General features: G+C 45.2%; 1 protein-coding gene and 1 long non-coding RNA gene across 3 annotated transcripts; one reads left to right on the top strand and one right to left on the bottom strand.

Annotated features, from left to right (window-relative positions):
• Nucleotides 1–1,257: 1,257 nt before the first annotated feature.
• Nucleotides 1,258–3,680, bottom strand: LOC148002675 (uncharacterized). The gene is made up of 2 exons (XR_015633636.1): nt 3,583–3,680; nt 1,258–2,942 (listed from the first exon to the last, which is right to left on the bottom strand). It is a non-coding gene; the product is annotated as an uncharacterized LOC148002675 (long non-coding RNA).
• On the top strand, nt 2,019–17,478 carry Adipoq (adiponectin, C1Q and collagen domain containing). 2 transcript variants are annotated; one of them, XM_087575452.1, is made up of 4 exons: nt 2,019–2,119; nt 9,388–9,550; nt 14,201–14,425; nt 16,284–17,478. In XM_087575452.1, exons 2-4 carry the CDS (start codon nt 9,430–9,432, stop codon nt 16,802–16,804), a joined length of 867 nt encoding a protein of 288 aa, XP_087431578.1. In that variant the 5' UTR covers nt 2,019–2,119; nt 9,388–9,429; the 3' UTR covers nt 16,805–17,478.
• The last annotated feature ends 840 nt before the right edge of the window (nt 17,479–18,318 follow it).

Here is an 18,318-nt window from a genome sequence, read left to right as displayed (position 1 = left end):
AGTAGCCGTTAGAGAAATGCAAGGCAAAACCTCACTGTGATCCCATTTTACCCAGTTAGAATGTCATAAGAAAACAAATAACATTTTCATAAGACAATAAATAACAATAAATTCTGTCATGGGTGTGGATAAATAGGAGCCCTCGATACATGATACACTGCTGGTGGGAATGCAGGCTTGTCCAGTCTCAGTGGAAATCAGCCCGGAGGGTTCTCAGGAAAGGAGGAAATAGATCCACCACACAGAACCCGGCTCTACTACTGCTGGGTCTTAACCCAAGTCAGCACATCACGGAGGGATTTGCACATTCGTGTTTACTGCAGCCCTAGTCTAGTGAACGAATGCAGATGCTCAACCACAGAGAACGTTTAAAGAGAATGTGGATATATATGCTCAATAGATTTCCTTTGTAAGCCATGAGGAACGATCGAGTCATGGTGTATGCAGGAAAATGTGTGCAAATGGAGACAGTTATAGTGAACGGAGCCAGCCTCAGAAAGACAAATTGTGTTTGCGTGTCCTCTTCTGTGGCTCCTGGACTTTATACACTTACATAAAACCCTGCATGTGTACACAAAACAAAAACACAAGTGAAAGTGCTCAGTGGTTGAGAGCACGGACTGCTCTTCCAGAGATCCCGAGTTTAAATCCCAGCAACCACATGGTGGCTCACAACCATCTGTAATGAGATCTGATGGCCTCTGCTGGTGTGTCTGAAGACAGTGTACTCACATATATGAAATAAAGCACAAATGGGAGGGGGGTGATAAAACGGAGGGAGGAGGGTGTTATGCTCAGAGTATACTATTCGTTTGTATGAAAGAAAAGGATAAAATATGAAGAGCAGTCCAAGGTCATGGCGTTTCAGTGTGGGAACCTAAGGCTGCCCATCTAAGCCAGGCAGACCAGGGTCAGCAATCACCCAGCAGCAGAAGGGAGGGAGTGGCTGTTGCCTCGGGTGAAGAACAGCCTTTGGATAACACATACCTGTCCTTTTCTTTCTTTCTTTCTTTTTTTCTTTTTTTCTGGAGCTGAGGACCGAACCCAGGGCCTTGCGTTTGCTAGGCAAGCGCTCTACCACTGAGCTAAATCCCCAACCCCCCTTTTCTTTTTCCTTTCCAGTACCAGGGATAGAGGTCAGGTGTCTGTAAATCACGCTACCACCGAGTTACACTTCTAAATCAAAGACACTTTTCCTTTCTTGAATGTCCAAAGTTTTGGGGGTACTGCAGGATAGATCCACTCTTCTGCAGTTAGTGCTATGTCTCGGAATATGATTTTTATTTCATTGTTTCAGTAAATTGTCTTTTTTAAAGTCATGACTAAGTAATAATCATACACAGCAAAATTTTAACCACACTTAAGGGAAACTCAGGCCTTTTGGGAAAAGCTGGCATTTTGCTTAAGTATCTCACTTCACACATAGACAGAGAGTTGAACTGTGGACATGAGCTCCTGAAGGAATTGATCCAATTTCTGTGGCTGCTTCATTCTGGGCAGTGACTCATCTGTTCTGGTAAAAACCAGCCTTGGTGGGTGGCAGTGGCACACGTCTGTAATCCCAGCACTAGAGAGGCAGAGGCAGGAGTTTGAGGCCACCCTGGTCTGCAGAGCAAGTTCCAGGACGGCTTGGGCTACATTGAGAAATCCTGTCTTAAACAAAACAAAACAAAAACAAAAACCAAAAACAGAAAAAAACGTAAAAAAGAAAGAAAGAAAAAGAAAGGAAAAGAAAAAAGAAAGAAACAAACAACAAAAAACCCAAAACCCAAAACAAAGCAAAAACAAACAAACAAACAAACAAACAAAAAAACAGCACAAAACAAAACACCAAGCCTCAAGACATGTGCGGTTGAACGTTCACTTCTTGTCGCTGAGCAAATGTTGTCTTTCCACACAATGCCCTCTGTGGTGAGTGGCGGATTCTCCTGAGAGCTCACCAAATGAGAGGCTTTCACAACCCTCCTGGGTGTCTAGCAGACCCAGCGAAGTATTGATGTGGTTTTGGGGAGAAAGTCACTCCATCTTGTGCAACAGTTAGAATCTGCTGAAACCAGCAGTGCTCCTCTATGGGACAGGGGCCCGGAGCTCACCCGGAGGCTGAAGTGAAGAGGCAGAGGTGAAGAGCACAAGGCATCAGAGAGCACACGGCCTTCGTGGTCAGAGATCCAGCAACAATGCACACACACGCACACACATACACACGTGCACAAACACATATGCATGCACACACACATGTGCACACATATGCATGCACACACACATGTGCACAAACACACACACGTGCACAAACACATATGCATGCACACACATATGCAGACACACACACAAACACAAGCAAAATGCTAAGGTAAAGATACAGAATGATACAGCTTTGAGTTGCTTAAGTTCTTCTCTCTCCTCTTCTTCAGACAGTTTGCCTGGGAAGCTTACAGAGCCATATAGTCTCACCTGACAGCTCTCGGAAATGAGCTCATGTCCTTAATCTTCAAGGCCGAACGGGGTTTCTCTGCAAATGTGTGTCTTAATAGGAAGACAGGATGGAAGATCATAGTTTGACTCTCCTTTCTTGGTGGGCTCGACACTGCTGGTCCTACCCAGCGGTAAAGGCAGGACTCAGGCTCTGTGCGGCCAGTAGGACGTGGTAGTTAGAAGTCGCAGACGCCCTCGCCTGGGAGCGATCTGTCTCCGAGTGTCCTGTGGAAGTTGCTGCCGGCATCCGGAGCTCTTTCTGGAGTCACCATTCAATTCATGCTCCTGAGAACCAGCTCTGGTCTTTCAAAAATAAGATGCGAGTTTGCTGAGAGGTTCCCAAGGTATTGCCTTTCCAACCTCAGCTGAGTGGGTGGTGAATTCTAGTGAAGTTGTCCGTCAACCCAGAGCTGGGTTTCCCAGTAGACGGAAGAGGTATATACTTCAGGGGTCTGGAAACCGAGGTTTATCTATTCACAGAATATGAGTTTTCAAAACATTAGCTTGAAACTTGGAACCAGAAACATCTTGAAACATGGTGCTCTAGTGCCAAGGTAAGTGTTCTGTGACACTGGGCTTGAGTTATGTAGGATTTTAGAATCCGGAATTGCTACTTGCCTCACACTACATCAGGACCCTTCCTGTTCATCAGTGCTCCGAACTCATATACACAGTCTTTCCTCAGTATGGGATCCAGGCTAGCAAGTGGCGGACACCTTCTATTTCTTAAAGGTTTGTCTATTTTTGTATATGGGCATTTTGGCTACATGTACATTTGCAGACCAGAAGAAGGCATTGGATTCCATTGGATTACTGTGGGTGCTGGGAATTGAACTCAGGACCTCTGGAAGAGCAGCCAGTGCTCTTAACTGCTGAGCCATCTCTCCAGCCCCTCTATTTCTTATTCTAGTGAAGCCTCTCTTCATTTTTACTGAAATATTAATGTCTGAACCCACAATTTCACATTTAGTTACAAACGAAGAGTGGGATTATGATGTGAGAATTAGTGTCATTGACTCTCCGGGACAAATTTATGGGAGAGGGAGGTCTCCTGACCCCTGAGGCTATTTTTCATTGCATTTAGAAATATGTTTTTATTATTGTCCTTACCCTTGCCCCATCTGTTGCTCTGGTAGAGTATGGCCAGCGCCTGGGAACAGGAGGGCTTGACAGAAGCTCTACTTGGCTTTCCAGATCCAAGCTGGATTAAGCCAGGTTCCCTAGGGTGGAGTCTTAAGGCAGCTGCCAGGGGCAAGGAGCTCACTCATTGGCTACTGGCCCTGACTGGGCTGGCCAATGGTGAGCTGGGTTCTGCTTGTCCCCATGAGTACCAAACTCAGGAGACCTGGCGATTTTCTCTTCATTCCTGTCTGTACGAGTGCCAGTGGATCTGATTACACCAAAAGGTAAGAACGATTCTAAATTCCTGACTGGGTGGGTAGGAATGCCCAATTCCCGTTGGGTTGTGTTCAGATTTTGCTCTCTGCAGTAGTGTGAGGATAGGTGTAGAGAAAACTCAGACCATGGAAACATGGTTGGGGCAGATAAGCTTTGGGGTTTTTCTTTAATTCTTCAAAGCTCTGAGAGAGAAACAATTACCTTTCGGTTCACATGCTTGAGCCTAACCTGAAGTTTACCCCGTTCATTTGACGGCGAGGTGCCCACTGCAAAAAGGAGCCTGGAATTAGTGAGCTAGGACGGTCTATCCACAGATGAGACTCCGTTGGAAAGTGGGATCTATTGCTTCTCAGCTTTCTGAGTTACAGAGACAGGAGAAGCAGGCAGAGAGTCAGCCTAAGGAAGCCCAGTTGAGGTCAGACCTCAGGCTGTGTCTCTCTCTGTCACTTAGTTCTACTCAGCAGGTATGCATGGAGCATGCGCTGTAGAACACTTTGCCAGGACAATGAGTGAAAACATGGGTGGGGTCTGAGGAGTTCGAGACATCTGTCTGCATAGAGGCATTTTAGGGGATGCTTGAGTGGGGATTGGGTGACACAAAGTGACGAGAACCTGGAAAATAGTGGCAATCTGGACAGAAAGCCATATTTTGAGAGATATTTTCTGACAGAGGCACTGCACCTGCTCGGTCTTTGTCAAACCTAACTCTTGCTCCGGGAACACAGCATGGGAACCCTGGTGGTGGACGAGATGAAGGAGGGCGGGGTTTGGAAGTCAAGACAGCCTCTTGTGTGTCATGATATGTAAGTCCCTGGTCTGAAAAAATTTTGTTTTTGAGACCAGATCTCACTATATATTCCTGACTGGCTTGGGATTTACAAAGACCAGGTTATTACTATACTCATTACTGAGATCCACCTGCCTCATGGGCTCCCAAGTGTAGGGATCAAAGGCAGCTGAGAATGGGTTTTGAATCAAGCCTCACAAGAGTAGAGCCATCTCACTCCGAGTGACTTCATTAAAAAGGAGTTTGGTCAGAGTCATTCCAGGAGCAAAAGGGCAGGCAGAGCAGGCCAGAGGGGCATGAGAGTGCTGCTTGGTTCTTGGAGTAGTGTCATTCCCAAGGCTTAGTGAGAAATCCTTGATGCCTCTCACCCTGAGTCTTGAGGAATCTTGAGAGACATGGGCTTGTTTCTAGTCTTGTACGTGTGAACATGAATGCATGTGTATGAGGAAGCCAGAGGTGTCTCTCCATATGAGGTGTCTTTCTTAATCTCCGCCTTATGTTTTGAGACAAGGTCTCTTACAGAACCTGGAGCTTGATGAAAAAGGCCAGACTGAGGCCATTCATCTTTGGGGAAGTTCTCGTCTCTGACATCCCCTACCCCAGTGTCAGGCTTAAAGCTGACAGCTTTTTACGTGGTTCTGGGGTTCTAATTCAGATCTTCGTGCTTTCTCAGACTCTCATCAACAGAGCCGTCTCCCAAGCATTTAAAAGCATTTTATTTACTTCTGTGTGTGTGCTTGTGTGCACGTACATGCAAGGGTCTAATGTGTGCAGTCACGCACATTCTACAGCAGGCATATGGAGGTGAGAGGGTAACTTTTGGGAGCCATTTCTCCCCTCCTATCTTGTTTGAGGCAGTTCTCTCTTGTTTCTTCCGCTCTGTGCCCCTGTGCACAGCCTGGTCCCCGAGCTTTGGGATGATTCTCCCATCCTCATTTACCCTCGGGCCTCAGGAATGCCATGATCGCCACCTCATCTTGCTTTTTATGTGGGACCCAGGAATTGAACCCAGTCTCATCCTTGCCAAGGTGGTTACAGAGACAAACATTCCAGTTACTCGTCAACCCAGAGCACCGGTAGCCCCCACGCGCTCTGCTGAAGTCAGGACAAGAGAATGCTCACAGCTCTCCCAACGCTGAGGGACACCTTCCAGATAATCTTAGGAGCTAGACAGAGTTGCCTGAGCTCCTGGCATTGCCATTTATGATTGGGTTGTATCATTGTGAAATTATGAATATTAACTTAATTTTTATTTGTTTGTTTATCATGTGCTGCTGAAGATGGAACTTAGGGTTTCATACGCACTAGGTAAATGCTCCACCACTGTCTACCCTTGAGTACCACTTCGATCCTTAATGGCTACTGCAGAGACTGGAGAGGTGGCTCAGTGGTAAGAGAGGTCTTGAGTTCAATTCCCAGCAACCATCTGTAAGGGGACTTGATGCCCTTTTCTGATGGCAACAGTATACTCACATATTTAAAATAAACAAATCTTAAAGAATGGCTTCTTTACATCATTCAACCCAAAGACTGCATGATCTTAAGCCAGCATCTTGGCCTCTTTGAGTCTTAGGTGCTCCTGTTTATTGCAAGGCTGCCTATAGGCGGGCTAAATGAGATAAAAGTACTTTGTGCTGGGTGTGGTGGCACTCACCTTTAAACTGCATTCAGGAGGCAGAGACAGGTGGATCTCTATGAGTTCAAGGCCAGCCTGGTTTACAGAGAGCTCTGGGACAGTCAGGAGTCCCTTTCTCCATCCTTGTGTGTGTGTGTGTGTGTGTGTGTGTGTGTGTGTGTGTGTGTCCCTGTCTCATAAAACAAAAAATAAAATGGAGTATCTTATGCAACTGCTACTCTACAGAATTGTCACAGGTTAGGATGCTGGGCCCAAGCTTCGAGGCTAATCTTAGAGGCAGTGCTGCAGGCCACGCTGGTTTGTAAGCTGGAAATCTCTCAAGGCTCATCTTCGTACTCTCGTGATCCTCCTGCCTCTGCCTCCTTCAGCAAATCCTACCGGCGTGCGCCACCACAACCGGCTCATCTTCGTACTCTCAATGTCTTCCCCTCTTGTGCCGTTGCGTCTCCTCCTTGGAGTCTCATAAAGGTGAAAACCACCGACGAGTCCTTGCTTCCAGCACACAGAGCCTTCCACGAGGGAGGTAGGGAATGCACTCAACCTTTCTGCCTCTACAGGCAAGGACGGGAGGGTCCTGCCATTGCTTTTTGGCTCTGGTACTTCTCTGTGCTGTGTTTACTGGCTGGAGGTATTGAGACCATATTCAGTGACCTCTTCTCTCCTTGTAGCCTAATCTCTGCCAGTCCCAGAGGAAACCCCAGTCTTGAGTTTCACAAGATTCTGATGTTGCTGCTGCTGAAATGCCAGCAGGTCAAAGTGGAGTTTCACATCTCCTTCACTGGACTGTGATCCTAGAACATTGCAGCCATCCCTCTGTATAACTCCCGTGCGGTTTGCTAGGAAGGCAGTGTGGGTCATCAGACAGCATCTGTTTACTTGTTTTTTGTTTTTAATTTTGAGACAGGGTTTCTCTGTGTAACAGGTAACAGAGCCCTGGCTGTGCTGGACTCGCTTTGTAGACCAAATTGGCCTCAGACCTTACATCAATCAGCCTGCCTCTGCCTCCCGAGTGCTGGGATTAAAGTCATACATCACCAGGCCTGGTCCCACCTGTTTCCTTCTTATTTTTTGGCAGAAATGACCAAACCTTTCTGGCTCCCAGATGTTTGAGCTGGAGGTCTCCCTTCTGAGGCTGTGTGGGTGAAGTGAATTGCGGCATCTGTCCACAGTGGGTGATGCATTCATGTTTGTTTGCTTCCCTTCTCTCACGAACTCGTAGAGTATTTTGTAGTTTATAAAATACTCCACACTTTCTGCCAACCGGGTCTTATGATAAGATTGTGAAATCACATTTCTAGGCAAAGAGAATAAAGCCAGTGAGGCAGATGGGGGCAGAATGAGGAGGGGGCTGGGAAGCCAGGCCATTTGATTGACAGTCTTCTGGTCTCTCATGGGGAAGGGTACTAAAAGGCAGGGTATATCACTGTAATAGTTTTCTCTTCCCCATCTATGTCAGAGTCTGCTATCGGGCCAGGACTGTATTTCCACGCCTTCTGTTGGATCTTGGAGTTTCACTCAAGCAGTCAGCAGCCCCAGATCCCTACCCTTAAATCAGTGCAGTCAAAAGTGACAGCCATTGCTCACCCGCTTACTCCAGATACCCTACTAAGCATGGTTCATAGATTCTGTCGCTTAGTCTTCCAACAAACACATAAAGGGCAAGAACTGGTTATTCTGTACCCGAGAACGTGTCTCCCTGAGAACCCCCATATTGTCTCCAGAATGGCTGTGATCATTCAATGAGATGGTGGGACAAAGGCTTTCCAAATATAAAGGACTATACTGGATTCTTGCCGTCTACCTTCAACACCGATCCAAAATTTTTCTTTTGTACCGTGCTCTAGTCGTAGATTTATGTATAGCACTCAGTTCCACGCCGTAGGGTTTCCCCTATAGAAATAGGAGTCTTTCAAAGTCAAAGTGCAGCAATTGCTCTGTCTACATAAAGAACAGAAATAATGCAGTTTAAAAAATGAGGTGTCCTGCGTTGCCCTTCACACAGCTGCCTTTAATCCAGAACGAGGTGGAAGTGAAGCCTCCAGTCAGGATCCGTCCTTAGCACCCACATGCTTAGGGTCAGGAGAGAGAGCTCGGCAGTCAACAGTATGTGCAGAGGAAATTTTGCAAAGGGCTTGGTTCACAACTGTCTTTAACTTAGTTCCAGGGCATCCAATGACGTCTGTCCTCTGTGGGTGCCTGTACATAGGTGCATATCCCCATGCATATTCAAATAATCAAAAAATAAAAAATAAGTCTTAAAAAGGAACAGCTAAGGATATGTAGTGTTTAGTACCTCCGCCCCATGCCACTCGGGGAATCTCAGAACAATCAGACCTGTGAGTGGAGAAAAGCATTGGTTGGGAACATGGAGGGGTGCGGGGAGAATGTGGTCTTAGATGAGGAAGGTTGTTGGTTTTTCAGGAGAGAGAGGGAGGGCCAGAAAACTCTAGAGGTCTGCTTTTGCCTTCCTAGCACTAGGGATAAGTCTTGAACCACCCTTTGTCTCTGGGGTCCTCCTTAGCTGCCTTCATTATTCCAAACACTGGATTCTTTCCTATTCCCCCATGGAAAAGCTTGGTGCTGCTTAGATTCCCAAGTTGGAGTTCTCAGGAATATGATTGCTGGAGCTGTAAGGAGGAGGGCAGAGTTGACGTAAGACACACGGAATCTTAAAAGTCTCAGGGCAATGGCAGCCGAGATGGCTCAGTGGGTAAAGAGGCTGAACCTAATGACCTGAGTTCATTCCCCGGGACCCAGTTGGTGAAAGGAAAGAACTGACTCCCACAAGGTGTTCTCTGACTTCTGTGGGTACATACCCACAGGCACAGGCACAGGCACAGGCACAGGCACAGGCACAGGCACAGGCACAGGCACAGGCACAGGCACACGCACACGCGCACACACACACACACACACACACACACACAAATTAACCAAACCAACTACCAAGCAACAGACTGACTGACTAACTAACTAACTGTAATAAAAAAGTTTCCGGGCAAGCATTTTTTCTAATTACATGAGGTCTTCTCTACACTGCCCTTTTTGCTCTGGGGAAGAGCCAGACCTAAGCTCTGCTTCGTTCTATTTTTAGCTGTTGCTGAGCCTAGGTTCCTGATCACTCCAGATTCAGTAGATGGCAACAGAGGCACTCGGAGACTCTATGGGCCAGTCTGGGGCAGCCTCCTGCTCTCCGAGAGCACCGCCCAGGCAGTTGTTTCTGGCCCTCTCCTCCTCACACCTGCCAGTTCCAATTGGTGAGCCATTAACTAGAATTGGATATTTAGAGAGTGATGTGTCGAGGTGATAGGGAATGCAAAGATGAATTCGAGCAAAGGTATTTAACATGATCTTACGCCATAGTTTACAGCAACATTAAAGAGAGTCACGGGTACAGTAAAAAGTGATATAAAACAGATAGAGTGAAAAGAAGAAACAGGGTATTACCAAACCCTGCCAGTGAGAAGAGCTGTTTAATGCTTGCAATCAAGGAGAATATCAACAGAGCTGAGCACAGAAACGACAGACTCTCTGTTCCCCTGGAGGTGAGGATAGACTAACGGAAGGATGATCTGCACGTAGAGGGCAAATCATGACAGTGTGATGTAAAAAGACAAAACCAGGGGTTCTTGTCCAGTTGAGACATCTGCAGTAGGGGAGTCAGTGAAAGTTGTCTCTTCCTGTGTGAACATGGTGTGGATCAAAGCAAACTACGACGTCCCAGGAGCCTACAGGAAAGTGGTGGCTTCTCAAGCCCCCAGTTTTCAAGTTCATCGAGAAAAGCTGAAAATAAGTATGCTGGAGGGAGCCCAGTCTGTGTGCGCCCAATTCCCAAGCAGCAAAAAGGCATCGGGGAAGTCTTCAGGCTGTCCCTTAAAGATTCTAAGAAAGAGAACCAGATTCCCAAAGACGCAGGAAGCAGTGGCTTAGGAAAAGCAGAGACAAAAAAAGGGACAACAGTTATAGATGGCTGGGAGCCACCATGTAATGTGCTGGGAACTGAACTCTCAACCTCTGGCACAGCAGCCCATGCTCTTAACCACTGAGCCATCCCCCTTACCACGATTTTGTGGTTATTTTTAAAGAATACATCCAGGCAGTTCAAGGGAGCGTCTCCTTTGCAACCCGATCACAGAGATGATGAAAATGAATAGAGCTTACTCATCTGAATAATGTCTTCAGTTTACTGACATATTCTAGGGTGTAAATTTGGGTAAATGAGTTTGTCCAACTGGCTGGTTACAATAGGCAAATAATGGAAAAAAAATGAGGCTAACATTTAGCCATTCAAGAGAAACCAGCTATAAAAGTGGAGAATTTTTTTTTATAATTTGTAAATTCGACTTGCATACTTGAATTTATGCCATATTTTCCTTCTTTTACCTGTTAAGCTCCTTCCTAAAATCAACATTACATGATTACTAATCTACTGTCTCTGCTTAGATCTTTGTACTAACGCCGTTTTATGGGCATTGATTATGGAAATAGTGCCATATTGTTATAGCATGTTTGCTTTAAAATTTTGACTTAGTCTTTTTCACATTAAAAACTTGAATATTAAAAAAAGAAGACAAAACAGTGACATGCGCTCACACAATTGTTTGTAGAAACGTTCATAAGGAATGGACGTAGCTCAGTGGCAGAGCAGCGGTAGAGTAGAGAGATCCTGGGTTTGAGTCTCAGCACTGTGTGGGGAGGGGACAATAACCTCCAAATAAAAACAGACCAACGTTACAGGAGCTGGGCACCTGGCACACCTGTGTAATCCCAGTTTCGGGGAAGCCAAGGCAGGAGGAGCACCCCAAGTTTGAGGCCAATTTGGGCTATATACATATTTTAAAGAAGGGTAAAACTTAGAACAAGTCTATGTGGTGGAGCCTTTTGCTTGTAATCCCAACACTTGGGAGGTGGCAGTGAGGCCATCACGACTTCAAGGTCATCTGAAATCCAGTGACCATGGCTTTGAGGCTAGACTGGGTTCCATGAAACTCATTCTCAAAATGGTGCCCCCACAAAGAAAAAAATCCAAATCAAAACATATCCAAGATAACAGTGCAGAAGAAACACTTTGTGACCCCAGTTAAGTTAACCGACAGAAAAAGCACATACACAGGTGCTTACTGAGGAAATTAAAAATAGCCCTTTCTATAAAATGTATGATTTATTAATGACAGAAGAAGAAAAACCCTTTATTTTGCTCACTAAATTTAACAGCTAAAACAGCAATATCTTTTCTTTTGTTTTTGTTTGTTTGGTTCGGCTTTGGTTTTTTTGGTTTTTTTTGTTTGTTTTTTTTTTGTTTTTTTTTTTGTTCTTTTTTTCGGAGCTGGGTATCGAACCCAGGGCCTTGCGCTTCTTAGGCAAGTGCTCTACCACTGAGCTAAATCCCCAACCCCAGCTTTGGTTTTTGAGACAGAAATCCATATTGCTCTGACTGTCCTGGAACTCACTATGTAGATCAGGCTGGTTTCAAACTCACAAAGATCTGCTTCCCTCTGCCTGCCAAGTACTGGAATTAAAGGCCTGTGGCGCTCTGCTTGGCTACCAATACACTGTTTACAACTGACAATACTCAAGGCTGGCAAGAGTAATTCGGCTAGGCCCGCTCATGTTCTCTCTGTTGTGGTGAGGAAGGAGCCCAGCCTCTTGTGTGTGCTTGGCCGGTGCCCTGCTAAAGAGCAACACGCTCAGCCTGAGATAGGTCTTCGTGTGTGTATACTAATGCTGGATTGAGTGGCAGGCAGCATGGTGTCGTGTAATGTTGGTATGTGCAGTAAATGATTTTAAAAAGGGTGGAGAGAGGGTACGTTACTCTTCCAGAGGATCTGAGTTCAGTTCCCAACACTGGAACACTCTAGAGGGTCTGTCACCCTCTTCTGGCTTCCTCAGGCTCCTGTACATAGGTAGTGGGAGCGTGAGAGCACTCTCTCTCTCTCTCTCTCTCTCTCTCTCTCTCTCTCTCTCTCTCTCTGTCTCTGTCTCTGTCTCTCTCTCTCTCTCTCACACACACACACACACACAAATGAAAATAAAATTAAATCTTTTTAAAAGACTTAAAAATGTTATGTTTAGGTGGGCTGGAGAAACAGCTCACAGTTAATGTCATGTACTTGTTGCTTTCCAGAGGACCCAGGTTTAGTTCCCGGTACCCACATGGTGCCTCACAACCATCCATGACTCCAGTTCCAGGAAGTCCTCTTCTGGCCACCTTGGGCACACACACACTTACACTCACACTCACACACACACACTCACACTCACATACTCACATAAACACACACACTCACATTCACACACACACTCACACACACTCACACACTCACATACTCACACACATTCACACACACACTCACATACACACTCACACTCACACACATACTCACATAAACACATACACTCACATTCACACACACTCACACACACACACTCACATCCTCACATAAACGCACTCACACACTCACACACACACATTCACACACACACACTCACACTCACACACACACTCACACACACACTCACATACTCACACACACACACTCACATCCTCACATAAACACACTCACACACTCACACACACACACTCACATTCACACACACACACACTCACACACACACACATAAATAAAAATGAATAAGTCTTTTTTAAAGAAGGTTAATCAGGGCATAGTGGCACATGCCTTTAATTCCTGCACTTGAGAGACAGAGGCAGATGGATCTCTGAGTTCTAGGTCAGCCTGGACTGCAGAGTGAGTTTCAGGTGAGCCAAGGCTACAACAGAGAAACCCTGCCTCAAAAACCCAAAAGGACAAAAACTTTAGATTTCTGGCCTAATAATTTATATCTGGGAACATATCATAATAGTAGGTTTTACAAAGACTGCCCGAGGACAGCCTTGATTATTTGTAAATCACTGTAAATATAATTTGTTGCAGAATATAATATGGAAATAAACTAAAAAATCCAAGTTTAAAACAATTACAGATATCTTGGCCATATCCACTCTATAGACTGGCAATGCATATATTTTAGATGATTATGAAAGCCAGAAAATGACAAGGCTGAAACAGGAGAAGAGCTTTAGGCAAAGAATGATGTTTGCCACTTTAGAGAATAAACAGATTCTTTGGATTAGGGATGCTTTCCCCTGTAGTTTCCAAAGAGTTCTGGTTCTCTCTCTCTCTCTCTCAATCTCTCTCTCTCTCTCTCTCTCTCTCTCTCTCTCTCTCTCTCTCTCTCTCTCTCTCTCTGCATGCACACAAGTACTCACAAGTGCACATGTGTCTATGAAAACGAGGGAGAAAGGACTTGCCGGAGAGGGGAGTGGGGAGCCATCTAGAGTTGAATGGAGCAAACAGGAGCCTGAATGCAGGAGGTTTTGCCACTCATTGCAGATTTCAGAGGAGGAGGAGGTCTGAATGTGATGGTTTGAATATGCTTGGCCCAGGGAGTGGCACTATTTGAATATGTGGCCTTATTGGAATAGGTGTGTCAATGTGGGTGTGAGTTTTAATTTCCTAGTCTTAGCTGCCTGGAAGCCAGTATTCTGCTAGCAGCCTTCAGATAAAGATGTAGAACTCTCAGCTCTTACACCTTGGCTGCCTGGATGCCACCATGTTCCCACCTTGATGATGATGGACTGAATCTCTGAACCTGTAAGCCAGCCCCAATTAAATGTCATTCTTATAAGAGTTGCCTTGGTCATGGTGTCTGTTCACAGCAGTAAAACCCTAAGACACTGACTGAAGGCTTCCTGGGAGAGAAAGGACTGGGTAACCACTGACGGCTCTCTGCAATCTGTGGATACAGATCTTTGGACTGGAATCCACCTAGACGGATAAGGCATGATACAGGTCCTGATTGGATGTCCTGTGTGAGTTTGCCCTTCCCATGACTATATGCCTTGTCAGTTCCAGGACTCAGGATGCTACTGTTGCAAGCGCTCCTGTTCCTCTTAATCCTGCCCAGTCATGAAGGGATTACTGCAACCGAAGGGCCAGGAGCTTTGGTCCCTCCCAAGGAAACTTGTGCAGGTTGGATGGCAGGCATCCCAGGATATCCTGGTCACAATGGGATACCGGGCCGTGATGGCAGAGATGGCACTCCTGGAGAGAAGGGAGAGAAGGGAGACGCAGGTATGTAGAAGAGACCTGGACAGAGGGGGTCCTTGCAGGGTAAGTGATGCCAGTGATTCTTTTCTATTCTTTCTCTTCTTTTCTTTTCTTTCTTTCTTTTCTTTCTTTCATTTTTTCTTTCTTCTTTCTTTCTTTCTTTCTTTCTTTCTTTCTTTCTTTCTTTCTTTCTTTCTTTCTTTCTTTCTTTCTTTTTGTGGTTCATAAGCATCCTGGAGCTTGAGCTGTCCTCCTTGAGTGGGATTAGACGGTACTTACTGAGGTATCTATGACTTCACCCCATCTGCATCTCTGCCTAACACTTCCATACTACCTATATATTCCTTGTTCTCTCTGTCATTCTTGCTCTATCCACTGGCATTCATAAGCACTTTCCACGCATTTCTGAAGTACCTTGGTTTAGTCAAGAAGACCAGTGCAGTGGGTTGGCCCAAGGCTGCTTGTATTCTAATGCTAATTTGGGACCCCCAAGACCGTGCCCTAGAAATGAGTCGGCATATAAGACGCTGAGGGACCCTCCCCCCCAAGTTATTTCTGATTGGTAAATGAAGATGCCAATAGCCAATAGCGGGGAAGAAGAGACATAGGTTAGAGTTTAGGTTTCCCAGGCTTGGGTTCAGAAAAGGAGGAGAATGTGGAGGAGCAAGGAAGTGTCCATGGGGTCAGAGTCAAGAGAGCGTGGCCCTGAGGGGAGAGCAGCCCAGATGAAACATAGTAAGTAATAACTCGGGGTTATCAATAGGAAAGGTGATTCTCACAGCATAGAGGGTAGGCAGCTGCCCAGCTCTTGTGTTGTTTAAAGCTTGTGTAAATATGAAGACTGCGAGTGTGTCTTTCATCCAAGAACTCAGTAAGCAAAGGTGGTGTAGAAATCCCGGGCTGAGGGTTGGGGATTTAGCTCAGTGGTAGAGTGCTTGCCTAGCAAGCGCAAGGCCCTGAGTTCAGTCCCCAGCTCCGAAAAAAAAAAAAAAAAAACCCGGGCTGGGAATTAAATAATCTTTACAACAGACGAGTCTAACATACAAGACTCTGGATAGCGGTTACTGAGAAGGAATGTCTTCCAACATGTAACACGTCTATCTGAATGCATGCAGATGCTAAAGGGATGGTATACAGAAAGGGCGTGCTCAGTGAGGATGCAGATTGACAGTGAGGCCAGCCACTCTGAGGACTCGGGGCTTGAGCCACGCCTCAAAAGGATGGTTGCAGAGGGTAGAGGAGGGAAGACAACTAGACAGGGATCAGAAGGCAACACAGTGGTTGGTTTATGCAGTGCACAGAGAGCTCGCAGGGCAGAGTAACTACGGTGGATACTTACAGGAGATTACTTTCTGGAAATCTGCTGTGCTTTGGGGCATATGGAAAGGCATCGATGAAGGAGTGAATAGATGAATGAATTAAATGGATAAGTCATATTCAGAACATCTACTGACCCCCCAAGGACCACTAATAACTCAGAGCTTCTACCAGAGCAAATCATTCCCATGTCAACCAGAGAACGATGAACGAGGTTTTACTATCTAGCTCGAAAGTTCTAAATATCCACTACCAATCTGCTCATCTTTTTTTTTTCTTTTTTCTTATTTTCGGAGCTGGGGACCGAACCCAGGGCCCTGAGCTAAATCCCCAACCCCATCTCACTCATCTTTTAATTCACCCATAAAGGCTTTGAAAAATAAGGTTGGAGATGAACTTAAGGGAACCTGCAGGCCGTGGAGAGTACGGGAAGTAGAGATGATGTGTTTCCTTGTCTTGTCAAATGGATTGTGGGTAGAAGTTCGTTCCGGACAAAAAGCCTCTCGCTGGAAAGAGTCTGGGCAGTTCTGTTCCTGCCATTCACAGAGTTCTTCTCACTTTCTAGGTGTTCTTGGTCCTAAGGGTGACCCAGGAGATGCTGGAATGACAGGAGCGGAAGGGCCACGGGGCTTTCCCGGAACCCCTGGCAGGAAAGGAGAGCCCGGAGAAGCCGCTTACATGTATCACTCAGCATTCAGCGTAGGGCTGGAGACCCGCGTCACTGTCCCCAATGTTCCCATTCGCTTTACTAAGATCTTCTACAACCAACAGAATCATTATGACGGCAGCACTGGCAAATTCCACTGCAACATTCCGGGGCTCTACTACTTTTCCTACCACATCACGGTGTACATGAAGGATGTGAAAGTGAGCCTCTTCAAGAAGGACAAGGCCGTTCTCTTCACCTACGACCAGTATCAGGAAAAAAATGTGGACCAGGCCTCTGGCTCCATGCTCCTCCATCTGGAGGTGGGAGACCAAGTCTGGCTCCAAGTGTATGGGGAAGGGGACAACAATGGACTCTATGCAGATAATGTCAATGACTCTACATTTACAGGCTTCCTTCTCTACCATGATACCAACTGACTGCCACTAACTCAGAGCAGCCCGTAGCCCCGAGAATCAAAGAACAGGCGACAGGCTTTCAGCTTAGTTTGAGAGGTTGATTGTATTGCTTACTTTGAGGGTTCTGAGTGTTATCCCCATGAGTACTCATTTGTTCATTAAATGACTTTATAAAAAATAATTTCTGTGTTCCTAGTTGAGAAAAAAAGCACTCCCTAGTCTCCGCGCCTCTTTTTTTTTTTTTTTTTTGATCATCAACAACTATTTTTTATTACAACTATATTGCCACTTTGACATTGCAGTGTAATTAGAGGTACTCAGGATTATTTTGTCTCCACAGTCTTTTAACCAAAGTTTCATATTTAGTCCTTTTGTATTCTGGTTAATACTTATTATAGAATTGATATTTAGCCATGTGGGAAAAAGTAACCAATCTTAAGAATCAGCATCTAGCCACATCTGTGAGATAGCATCTTCAGTCAAGACTGATGTGAGAAGGCCCATCTCACTGTGGGCTGAACCAGGACCTGGACGTAAGTGCATTGACAGTCTAAGAAAGCAAGCTGAGTGTTCACCAGCCAGCTAGCCAGTAAGCAGCATTTCACCATGGCTTCTGCGTTAGTTCCTGCCTGATTTCACTCTCGATTGTCTATAACCTGGAATTATAAGTTGAAATAAATCCTTCCCTTACCTAACTTATTCTATGTCAGTCTTTTATCACAACAGAAAAGGTAACTGAAATATCTAGGTTTTTTTTTAATTTATTTTTCTGTCCTATGTTTACCTTGTTCCATGAATCTCCAGTGTTTCAATAGTATGCTGTTGGATAAAAATTATTTCACCCTAACTTTATGTATGAAGGAGTTAAAGTAGTGAGGATTTAAATTTTTTCTGTGGGCTGGAGAGATGGCTCAGCGGTTAAGAGCACCCGACTGCTCTTCCAGAGGTCATGAGTTCAATTCCCAGCAACCACATGGTGGCTCACAACCATCTGTAAAGAGATCCGATGCCCTCTTCTGGTGTGTCTGAAGACAGCTACAGTGTACTTATATATAATAAATGAATAAATCTTTAAAAAAAAAAAGGGCTGGAGAGACGGCTCAGTGGTTAAGAGCACTGACTGCTCTTCCAGAGGTCCTGAGTTCAAATCCCAGCAACCACATGGTGGCTCACAACCATCTGTAATGAGATCTGATGCCCTCCTCTGGTGTGTCTGCAGACGGCTACAGTGTACTCATATATAATAAATAAATAAATCTTTAAAAAAAATAAATAAATTTTTTCTGTGTTACTCAAAGATATACACTGTTATGTCTAACTGCTATGCCCATGGCACTTCTTTGAAATTTATATCATATATTACTAAATAAGGAGAAATTACTTCTATTCGTTAAGTAAAAAAAAAAAAAATCTTAGTTTTTACAAATACTAGAACTGGGAGATCATTTGAAATTTGTCCAACAATTCAAACACAGGGGAGATATTTTCATTCCCAAACGTTCATTTCTACTCAGGGGAAATGAGAAAAGGCTGTT

This window comes from Rattus norvegicus, chromosome 11 (assembly GCF_021556685.1).
Source record: "Rattus norvegicus strain SHRSP/BbbUtx chromosome 11, alternate assembly SHRSP_T2T, whole genome shotgun sequence".
Classification (NCBI taxonomy): Eukaryota; Metazoa; Chordata; class Mammalia; order Rodentia; family Muridae; genus Rattus; species Rattus norvegicus.
The sequence above is the reverse complement of the archived record's forward strand: the minus strand, read 5'-3'. Positions and strand labels throughout refer to the sequence as shown.

Coding starts and splice junctions, on each gene's coding strand:
- Adipoq (XM_087575452.1), top strand. CDS start 9,430: ATGGCAACAGAGGCACTCGGAGACTCTATGGGCCAGTCTGGGGCAGCC. Junction 9,551..14,200: donor ACACCTGCCAGTTCCAATTG/GTGAGCCATTAA, acceptor ATGCCTTGTCAG/TTCCAGGACTCAGGATGCTA. Junction 14,426..16,283: donor GGGAGAGAAGGGAGACGCAG/GTATGTAGAAGA, acceptor CTCACTTTCTAG/GTGTTCTTGGTCCTAAGGGT.